At 46.7% G+C, this 10764-nt stretch overlaps 1 protein-coding gene and 1 non-coding gene across 4 annotated transcripts in view; both read left to right on the top strand.

The window, feature by feature from the left end:
- The window catches only part of LOC109935200 (kelch-like protein 25), a 34171-nt gene extending 23689 nt beyond the window's left edge, over nucleotides 1-10482 (top strand). For 2 of the 3 annotated variants that reach the window (XM_048615859.1, XM_048615857.1), the window contains exons 2-3: nucleotides 1758-3808; nucleotides 10228-10482. In XM_048615859.1, the coding sequence (XP_048471816.1) occupies nucleotides 1793-3763 (1971 nt within the window). In that variant the 5' untranslated portion in view covers nucleotides 1758-1792 and the 3' untranslated portion in view covers nucleotides 3764-3808; nucleotides 10228-10482. Of the gene's footprint in view, nucleotides 1-1584; nucleotides 1627-1757; nucleotides 3809-10227 lie in introns of those variants that run through there. The other variant, XM_048615858.1, reaches the window with a different exon arrangement.
- Nucleotides 7247-7328, top strand: trnas-aga. Its single transcript has one exon. It is a non-coding gene; the product is annotated as a tRNA-Ser (tRNA).
- Nucleotides 10483-10764: the final 282 nt, after the last annotated feature.

Here is a 10764-nt window from a genome sequence, read left to right as displayed (position 1 = left end):
TGGGATGCTCTTCAGAAGATCGGTGTGGACCTGATGGGCCAAACAACCTTCTTCCACTGTAGGGATTCTATGATACTGTCTGGTTCACGGGAGTAGATTTGATAATCATGGAAGCAAACCTCAATGCGAGCGAGCACCTTTTTGTGGGTGGGATCAGGGAGGACAGTGGAGACAGAATCTGTCCAGTTTTGACTCTCAGTTGTTGTACAGTTTGTTCGGTCTTTGTGGTGATGTCTGTGAACCAAGTCTGTGAGAGAATGTTCCAAGTCTGCTATTACAGTAGAAAGTAATCCAAACACAATAAATACTGGTATTTGAAAAGTTGGAGCTGTTTTGAGAAAATTAAAGGCCAGGTCCCAATAGCAGCACTGTTCCAAGATGGTTTGTTTACATTTCTCCCATCTGAACTGTCCTTTGCATTTCTACCACAGCCCTTAAACATCAAGTGGCTTTGAGGTATGCTAAACAAATAGAATCACTGTCTTGAAACCCTGAAACATGCACAATTAAATTTTTATGGGATGTGGGCATCACTGACAAGTTCAGCATTTTTTTGCTTATCTCTAATTCTCCTTCAACTGAGAGGTTTTTTTCAAAGGTTAGTTAAGTCAATTACATTGTTGAGTCTGGAATCCCATTTAGGCCAGACAAGGACATTGGCTTTGCTTCCTTAAAAGACATTTGAGAACCAGATGTTTTTTGTCTTTCCACAATTCTGCCACTCATCTGCCTCTCTGGATGCAACTCTTCACTTGGTCCAGACTAGACTCTCATTCACTTCCCAAGCTGATCCCCCTCCAACCTGCCTGGCATCTAGTTCCACTTCTAAGGCCCAACTCCCCCTCTCTCCACCATCTGACCCAACACCCACTTTCTCTACCCCCCCATCCCCCAAGAAGCTGCATTCACCTAGCCCCCTATTTCACACAACCTCAATTATGTACTTATCATTTGACAACAGCTGCCTGTGATGCAGGACTTTCAAATATCACAATACCAGCTAATTGCTTTTAAAAGGTAGCTAGGTTTGCCTTCATTTCCTCACTGAAAGAGAGCCATAAGTAGGGTAGTACAAATCTGCATTTCTGATGGGAGCCCTGATCGGAATGACCTAGCACAAGTACGGACACCTCTCCCTTGGTTTAAAAAAGGGATGGCATGGTAATCTGCATGAGACCGCCAATCCCGGAACACGACTCTTCTTCGGAACTTGAGACAGTCCTGTTGGACGGGAACAAAAACAAAAATTACTGGAGAAACTTAGCAGGGCTGTCAGCATCTGTGCCGAGAAAGCAGAGTTAACGTTTTGGGTCCAGTGACCCTTCTTCAGAACCTAAATGGATATTGACTTTTTCCCTGCCCAAGGATGCTGCCAGACGTGGAGTTTCTCCTGTGTTTAAATTTTCAGATCTCACTGTGCGTTTATAGTTAGGGCATCCTGCTGACATTTGATGCGAGTGTTCAAAAAGGCATGAGGGACAGTTTTTTTTCAAAAATGGGTGGTTCGTGTGGCATGAACTTCCTGAGGAAGTGGCAGATGTGGGTACAATTACAACGTTCAAAAAGATATTTGGCTAGGTACACGTGTAGGAAGGGTTTGGAGAGATAGGGGCCAGGAACAGGCAGGTGGGACTAGTTTAGTTTGGGATTATGTTCGGCATGGCTGAAGGGTCTGCATTCGCACTTTATGGCTACGAATGGAAGCATTTGATTGAAACCCCCTAGAAGATGTCTGTTTTCCCCTTTGTATTTTGCAGATTAAGCCTGCAGCAGGAGGAGGGAAGGACCGACCATGAGTGAGCAGCAGAGCCCGAGCGGTGATAATGCCTCCCTGTTCCACAAGGCCTCGCACCCGGAGAGCGTCCTGGCCCAACTCGACAGCCTGCGGAGGCAGCGCCTCTTCACCGACGTGACCCTGCGAGCCGGCCGCCGCTCCTTCCTGTGCCACCGGGCAGTGCTGGCTGCCTGCAGCCGCTACTTCGCGGCCATGTTCGGCGGCGGCCTGCGGGAGAGCGGCGAGCCGGAGGTGGACCTGCGGGCCAGCGTGCACCCCGAGGCGCTGGAGCCGCTGCTCGACTACGCGTACACGGCGCGCCTGGCCCTCAGCGAGGCCAACGCCGAGCGGCTGCTGCAGGCCGGCGACATGCTGCAGTTCCCCGACGTCCGCGACGCCGCCGCCGCTTTCCTGGAGCGCCGGCTGCGGCCCTCCAACTGCCTGCGCCTGCTCCTGCTCTCCGACGCGCACCAGTGCCGCCACCTGAGACAGCGGGCCCGCGCCGTCTGCCTCGCCCACTTCCAGCGCCTGGCCTCCGGCGAAGAGTTTTGCCGGCTGCCCGAGGCCACACTGGCCGAGCTGTTAGCCAGCGACGAGCTGGAGGCCGAGGACGAGCGGGCCGTCCACCTGGCCGTCGTGCGCTGGGCTCGACACCGACCGCCCGGTGAAGGCCGGCGGCACCTGTCCGGCCCTTTGCGGCACGTCCGCCTCGCCCTGCTGCCCGCTCCTTACCTTGAGGCCTGGGCGCAGGCCGAGCATCTCCTGGACGACGACCCGTTCGGCCGCGCACTGGTGGACGAGGCGCGCCGCTACCAGCGCGCGGGGGTGGGGTCTGCGGGCACGGTCACGCCGCCGTGCGCGCGTCCCAGGCGCGCAGGGCACACGCTGCTGATCCTGGGCGGTCCCACCTTCTTGTGCGACCAGGTGTACGAGCTGGAGCGGGGGGAGGGGCAGTGGGAGGAGCTGGAGCGGGGGGAGGGCGACTCTGAGAGCAGACCGGTGGGGGATGGGCACCAGGAGCTTGTGGAGCAGGGCCGGCGGGAGGAGCAAGGGGTGAGGGAACTGCACTGCCGGGACTCGGGAACTGGGCGCCGGAAGAGTTTGGAGGAAGACCTGGGTTTGGGGTGGCGTGGGGAGGAAGCGGAGGAGGGGCGGGACCTCGGGGAGGGGAGGGGGCGTATTGTCGCCAAGGCGCGCTTGCCCAGCCCCCGCAAAGAGTTCAGCGCCTGCGCCCTGGGCCGCCGCGTCTACCTGAGCGGCGGGCGGGGCCCCGAGAATGGGGTCTCGCGAGACGTCTGGGTCTATGACGCGGCGGCTGGCGATTGGTCCAAAGTGGCGCCAATGTTGGTTGCTCGCTTCGGCCATGGCTCGGCCGAGCTGCGGGGAGGTGTCTTCGTGCTCGGAGGCCATGGCTCGGCTTGGGTACCGGGCTCGGCCCCTCTCACGCAGGTGGAGCGTTACGAGCCGTCCGCCAACACCTGGACCGCCGTGTCTCCTCTCCCCGACGGTGTCAGCAACGCGGCGGTGGTGAGCGCTCAGTTACGGCTATACGTCTTCGGCGGCGGCGCCTCGAGCCTCCCAGCTGCCGAGCGTCGGTCCCGGGTGCAGCGTTACGAGCCGCTGGAGGACCGCTGGGCCGTGCCGGCCGTCTGCCCACAGCCCTGGCGCTACACGGCCGCCGCCGCCCTGGGCAGCCAGATCTTCATCATGGGCGGCGACACGGAGTTCACGGCGGCCTCGGCCTACCGCTTTGACTGTGACACCAACCAGTGGACACGGGTGGGCGACATGACGGCCAAGCGCATGAGCTGCCACGCCGTGGCCTCGGGCAACAAGCTCTACGTGGTGGGCGGCTACTTCGGCACACAGCGCTGTAAGACCCTGGACTGCTACGACCCGACCTCAGACACTTGGAGCAGCATCACCACCGTGCCGTACTCGCTCATTCCCACTGCCTTTGTCAGTACCTGGAAGCAGTTCCCTGACTGATGCTCATCACTTCTCACCTTAACCGAGAGTGGAAGGAAAATCTCGGTGAGTGTCATACAGGAGGAAGACTTGCATTTCTGTTGCCCAAATGGGGGCATATTGCCGAAACTATTCGTTTTGCACTCAGGACAAAATGCAAGATTGCCAAATCTCAAATGGCCGCAACTACTTATAGTAAGGGAGGAAAGGGTGATGTTTCATTTGAAACTTGTTTCCAATTAATGTGTTCATAGGGAAGACCTGAGCATTGACCATATTGACTGAAGAATCAGTCAACACTCACTTCCTGTTTGAGGTTTGACATTCTTCTCTTTTGTCTTGATGAGTGCAAAACTAAATGCTAGGGCAACATTTGTCTGTCTCCATCTGTATTCAAATTTTGTACGAAAAACAACTTGCATTTATTATGTCTCTCACAAGCACAGGATGCCCCAAAGCTCTTCAGAGTCAATTCTTTTCTGATGCCTAATCTCAGGAAGTACGACCAATTTGCCCTTAGTAAACCCCTGCAGACAGCAATCTGACAACGACCAGAGAGTTTTTTTCTGTGATGTTGATTGTGGGATCAGTATTAGTAGGGACGCCAGGTATAACATCATATTTATGCTGTGGGATGTTTCACATAGTAAGAAATAGGGACATGAGTAAATTACTTGTGCCCCTCAAGTTTGCTGTTTCATTCAGTACAATCATGGTTGATCTTTTAAATTCCACTTTCCCACGGTTTCTTTTCACATCCCTGAGAGAGTGATGGTGCATCGTTCATAACCCTCTAATATTCCTCCCCATCGCGCCTAAACAATCGACCCATAATCTGAGATCACCCAGGAAAAGCAACCACTCTTTCTACCCTGTTGGAATGTCTTTCTGAATTTTGTATATTTGAGTGAGAGACTTTCTCAAGGGCAATTAGGGATGGGCAATAAATGTTGATTTTTGTGCCTTTTGTAGCAAAGGGGCCACTCAATAGCTACCTATGGCTGAGTTGCCCAACATCTGTCTGCCAAAGACTCTCGGAAAGGGACCCATTGGAATGATTGAAAGCCATCAGTGGCTAACTCAGTGCAGTCTGGTGATTGAATCTCAGCTCTAAAAGTATGATTCATTTTGTACCACATTACACAGTGCAAGCACCCAGCGCACCAATGACTGGGTTTTAGATGATGAGTATTAAATACACATATAACTAGAACACAAGGAGAAAGAAGGATTCGAGAGTGTTGGTTGATTTTTTTTTTGAGGATCAGATAAGCTTCTGAAAATTATCGTGTGTGGGTTAGCGTGGTTAGTGTACAGTCCTAATTGAGTTGAATTGATGCCTCTCCAATTCACTCCTGCTCCTCTGCCTGGCCTGCAGTGTTCTTCCAGCTCCACACAGTTAGCTCTGACTCCAGCATCGACAGATCTTACTATCTCCCACTCTTGTCACTAGATGATTTTCAGAACCCTGTTGAATTGTTGGCTTGTTAAGTTGGTCTCACCACAACAAACATGATTTGCTTTTTTTTTTGATAAGGGTACAATGCAAGCCTTGATGGGTATTGTCTACCAGATAAGTCATTTAATATTTGTGCGTTTCCTTATTAAGCAGGCATTGTTTGGATATGGGAAGGAGGTAGTGGGATTTATTAAGCCGATCCCACACCTGTGATTTCTCACTAAATACTTTTCTCATTGTTAGTTTTGATTGCTGCAATGTGTTGAGTCACCTAATCTCAACTATGGGACAATAACAAAACTAACCTGTTTCTAGATACAAAAACAAAGTTGCTGGAAAAGCTCAGCAGGTCTGGCAGCATCTGTAAAGAAGAAAACAGTTAACATTTCGGGTCCCGTAACCCTTCCTCAGAACTGATGGTGGCTGGGAAAACGTCAGTTTATATGCAGAAAATAGGGAGGTGGGTGGGGTAGGGACTAAATGATAGGATAGAGCCCAAAGAGAGAGAAAGACAGCTGATTAGATAGATGATTAATTGGTCACAGTTCTTGTTACTGATCAAACAAACAGTTATTGCTGCTGGACAGTAACTTGTGTGTAAATGTTATGGCATTCGAGAAGGGCACTTGGAAAAATCTGGCATAACCAAGCAGAATCAATATGGTTTTATGAAAGAAATCATGGTTAACAAATTGATTGGAGTATTTACGAGGAAGTCAAGTGCTCTGGATGCATGGGATGTGGTGGATATGCTGAACATAGATTTCCAAAAGGCATTTGATAAGGCAGCATTTCAAAGGTTATTATGCAAAGTAAAACCTCATGGGGTAGGGGTTCACGTACTGCATGAATAGTGATTGTTTCTTGTTAGCTAACCAGATTGGTCATTAACAGCTCATCATCTGGTTGGCAAATTGTAATTACTGGTGAGCCACAGGAAGCAGTGCTGAGGCTTCAACTTTTATTTAAAGATCTTGGATGAAGTGACTGAATATGGTTGCTAAATTTGCAGATGAGACAAAGTAATATCGGCTTTGAAGAGAACAAAATGATAAAAGCACTATGGAAACTCAGCTGATCTGGCAACATCTTTAGAGAGCGAAACAGTTCATGTCTCGCAACTCTTCAAAGCGTTGGCTCTGATTTTTTTCTTGACAGATTCTGCCAAACCTGTTGAGTTCCTCCATGTCTGTTTTTATTTTGGTTCTTGGGCATCACAATACTTTACTTTTACAAGAAGGATATAAATAGGTTGAGAGTTTGTAAAGATCTGGCAAACAAGTATGTGGGAAATTGTGAAATTTTCCATTTTGGCAGGAAGAGTAAAATTGAAGCATATGATCTAAACGGTGAGAGATTGCAGGGCTGTGAGGTGCATGATTACAGGCAGATCCTTCTGCATAAATCACACAAGGTACAGCAAGTAACTGGGAAAACAAATAAAAAGTTATTGATTTATTGCAAAGTAAATTGAATGCCAAAGTGGTGAGAGGAATTAAATACTAAAGCAGCAAGGATATATTTCTGCTGTACAGGGCATTGGGATGAGGCACAACTGCAGTACTATTAACAGTATTGGTCTCCTTATTGAAGGAAGAATATAAATAACCTGGACGGACTGGATTTCTATCTGCTCAAACTTAGAAGTGGGCAGGCAACTTGACTGAAACGCAAGATCTTGCGGGACCTTGACAAGGTGGATGTCAAAAGGATGAATGCTATAATCTGCCAATCCAGAAACCAGGGTCACTTGTTCCTTTCTTAAAAAAAAAAAAGACTCACCTATTTAAAACATAAATGATCATTTTTTTCTTGTGTGGTGAGTCTTTGAAACTTTTCCTCAAAAGTTGGTGGAAGTAGTGGCTTTAAATATTATGGCAGAGATTCTTGCAAAGCAAGGTGGTGAAAAGTTATCAGGGATAGGCACGGATTTGGAATGATCAAATTAGCTCAGTAGTTTATTCCTGCTCTTACTTCATATGTGCATGCTTGAGGACAATATTGCATGGTGATGCCCTCACTAATCATGCCCTAAAGATGCCCCTGTAATTGTGGCCGAGTGGTTAAGGTGCTGGATTAGAAATCTATTGGGGTTTCCCTGCGCAGGTTCGAATCCTGCCAACTACATTTTCTCAACCTTGGGGTGGCATGGTGGCTCAGTGGTTAGCACTACTGCCTCTCCGCACCAGGGACCTGGGTTCGATTCCACCCTCGGGTGACTGTCTGTGTGGAGTTTGCACATTCTCCCCGTGTCTGCATGGGTTTCCTCCGGATGCTCTGGTTTCCTCCCACAGTCCAAAGGTGTGCAGGCTAGGTGGATTGGCCATGCTAAATTGCCCATAGTGTTCAGGGATGTGTAGATTAGGTGGGTTATAGGGGATGGGTCTGGGCAGGATGCACTGAGGGTTGGTGTGGACTTGTTGGGCCAAAGGGCCTGTTTCCACAGTACAGGGATTCTATGATCTAGTCAAATGGTTGGCTGTCACTTGCTGAAGGATGGTCACTAATAAATTATTAGGATGATGCTAGTGTCTGTGAAACATTATCTCACTAGACAGGCAATCTATTTAGCGTAGTATTAAGTCCCGATTCTGTGGGGACCTTTTTCAATTTTGGCATCAAACCTTCACACCAGACTGCTGTTCCTTTCTATTAGGAACCACTATAAAACCACAAGCTTGCATTAAATAACATCCCAAAAACAAGGGAATTTTTAACTGCAGTTAACAGTTGCATTTTCTATGTAGGAAATGGGACTACACCAGATCATACTAGTAGAAATATATCTATCTCTTGGATTATTTTATTTATTCTTAGTCATTATAAACTAACAAATCCTCTTAAGTATGCACACTGTTTTAATTTTGCAATAATTTCATGGATGAATTTGTAAAATGGACTCTGTTACATGGTAACTTGCTAAGAATTGGATTGACATTGCCCTAGCCTTATTTAGTTAGGATACTTGCAGGCAACTTGTAAGGGTGAAGCAGTCAATGCATCTCGTGACTCCCGGAAATGTTGTAGGGCAGTGACTGCTATACAGCCAAACATTGCACCTTCTCACGATGGTTGCACAAATAACCACAAGAAAATTACGTTTTTGTAGTTTTTAGTTTAAGGAATATTTACCAGGACATAGTAGAAATTGAGATTTTTCATCATTTATACATCATTTAGCTTTGCCTACAATAATTTACAGAAGAGGAAAGAAGACAATGCACATAAGGGAGCGGGGCTGAGGCAGTGCGGGATGACTAACGTGACTACAAGGATGAATTTTGGGGAATTTTTGTTCAGTGATCTGAAGTGAGCGATCCAGAAGGGACAGTCAAAGCAACCAAAGCTTCTGCCCAAGTGTAGGGATGAAAGAACAGGAGGCACACTGAGGATAATGAGAACAAGTAGAGGCTACTTTACTTGTACATCTCACCTGCAGGATTCACCTCAGTTCAGTGTTACACTGTCAGAACAATCAGGTTAGGCTGCAGCTTTTCAGAGTTGCAATTGTTACCAAGTTGTGCCAAGATATAAATCATTGCACCACCCAATTTCACTGAGCTTCCTTTGAAATAACTCTTGTATGAACAGAGGACTGTCGTATTCCTGTGTTTGTGTTTTAAGCCAGGAAAGTTTACTGTGGTTGAATTAACAATACCATTCAGGTGATCTTTTGTTCACTCAGAAAGACTTCTTTGTATTCTTCTTGTTATCTGTTGACTCATTTTCCAAAAAAAGCCGGAAAGGGCAGTGTTTGGGTTCTCACCCAGGTGAAAGGGAGAGCTATCAAATGGCAGTACCCATGAGAGGTGCAATTAGAGCCTCTAAATAACTAAAAGAATGGCTAATTGAGACAGGAAGGGAGGTTCCTCCTATGAAACTACTCAGGTTTTTAGGCCAGTCAAACAGACTTATTGTCTTCAACTTTGGTTTCATTTGGTAAGAAGTGAAATGAAGAGGTGTTTTACTTTCTCTGCTTTGGTCTCTGCTTTCTTTTGCTCACGTTTCTCAGTGATAGTAGTAGTCAGTTAATTTGCCAAGCATTGGGACACAGTCCAGAGATAGCAAGAACTGCAGCTGCTGGAGTCAGAGATAACAATGTGGAGCTGGAGTAACACAGTAAGCCAGGCAGCATCTGAGGAGCAGGAAAATTGATGTTTGGGGTCGGAACCCTTCTTCAGAAAAAAGTGGCTCAGTCCAGTCCTGTTACGCTGACTTCCAACAGCAATCATTAGGTAGCAAACTAGAACAGGAATTTTGGGCAACATGACTGTTGTCATTGTTGTCTCTAGAAATCTATTTATGTAGGTTTTCTATCTATATGTTAGTAAGATACCTTGTTAGTGACATCTGTTTTCAAAAGTTCTGGATATACTCAAAAGTCCAGCATTTGTGGAGAAAGAAAAATAGTTCATGTTTCAAGTTCAATATGACTTCAGAACAGAAGGGAGTTTGAACGGGTTTGGGTTTTTGTACTCCAACTAAAACGGAAATTGCTGGCAAAGCTAGTGTCTGGCTTCATCTATGGAGAGAAATCAGTTAACATTTCAGGTCGCGTAACTCTTCCTCAGAATTGTTCTGGGTTGGTGGAGGCGGCGGAGTGGGGGAGGTGTAGGGATGGACTGGAGTTCTGTAGAGAACAGGAGCGATTAAATGACAAAGCCATGATGGAGTTAAAGGCAAAAGGGGTGGTGATGGTTGGAGCAAAGGGAAATAATTGTCTAAAGCAAGAATAACTGATGAAATAATTAGAAACTTTCTCCAAAAGTGAAAACATGAAAAGGAAGATACAGACTTCTAAATAGTCATTAAAAATAGAATCTGAATGGGGCCAGTGATCACGATGTGAAATTGGTGAGCTTGGCACTGAGCTCAGAGATAGTAAAATAACTCTTCTAAATCTGTTGTTGCATCTTGTTCAGTTCAAAAAATTCATCATTTTTTTCACTTCTTTGTCCCAAGTCATGCACTGATCTGGTTGCAGTCATACATTTAACATAGACCTTTCTTCTGTTTTATCCATAAGGTATTTCACACCAAGTTGCCATGGACCATCCTTCCCAGGATCCTGGACAAAGGCTTTCCTCTGTCTAGAGGACTGTACTACGGAGCAGCAGACTGCGAAACCTGTGCCAAGCTGGCTAATGAGCCTCACTGTCATTATGATCATAACTGGGAGTTTGAAAGATGTCATATAGAAGCTTGATGGAAGCGCAGGAGGAGTTTGGGGGTTGTGTTTGTGGGGAGACTAATGAGATCCATTAAATTGACAATATTCTGACAGCTTTGGAATTTGCTTGATGCTGCTGTTGGTAACATTAGTCAAGCTGGTTGTATAAATAATGCTGTTTTTCAAGAAACCTGTTCATTTGCATTGAGTCACTTATCGTTTAGTAAATTTTTCTATTATTGTGGAAAGAGAACTAGATCTCTCCAAGAGAACTTGGCAAGTTGCTTTGAACATTTTAGGAAAACAAGTTACGCACAACTTTGTTAGGAGCAGCTATATCAGAAATTAATCTTTTGAAACGCCTTTTTCAAATATCAGGTCAGAATTTCTGTA

The sequence above is a fragment of the Rhincodon typus genome, chromosome 33 (assembly GCF_021869965.1).
Source record: "Rhincodon typus isolate 14 chromosome 33, sRhiTyp1.1, whole genome shotgun sequence".
Classification (NCBI taxonomy): domain Eukaryota; kingdom Metazoa; phylum Chordata; class Chondrichthyes; order Orectolobiformes; family Rhincodontidae; genus Rhincodon; species Rhincodon typus.
Note: the sequence above shows the minus strand (reverse complement) of the source record. Positions and strands in the feature narration are given on the sequence as shown.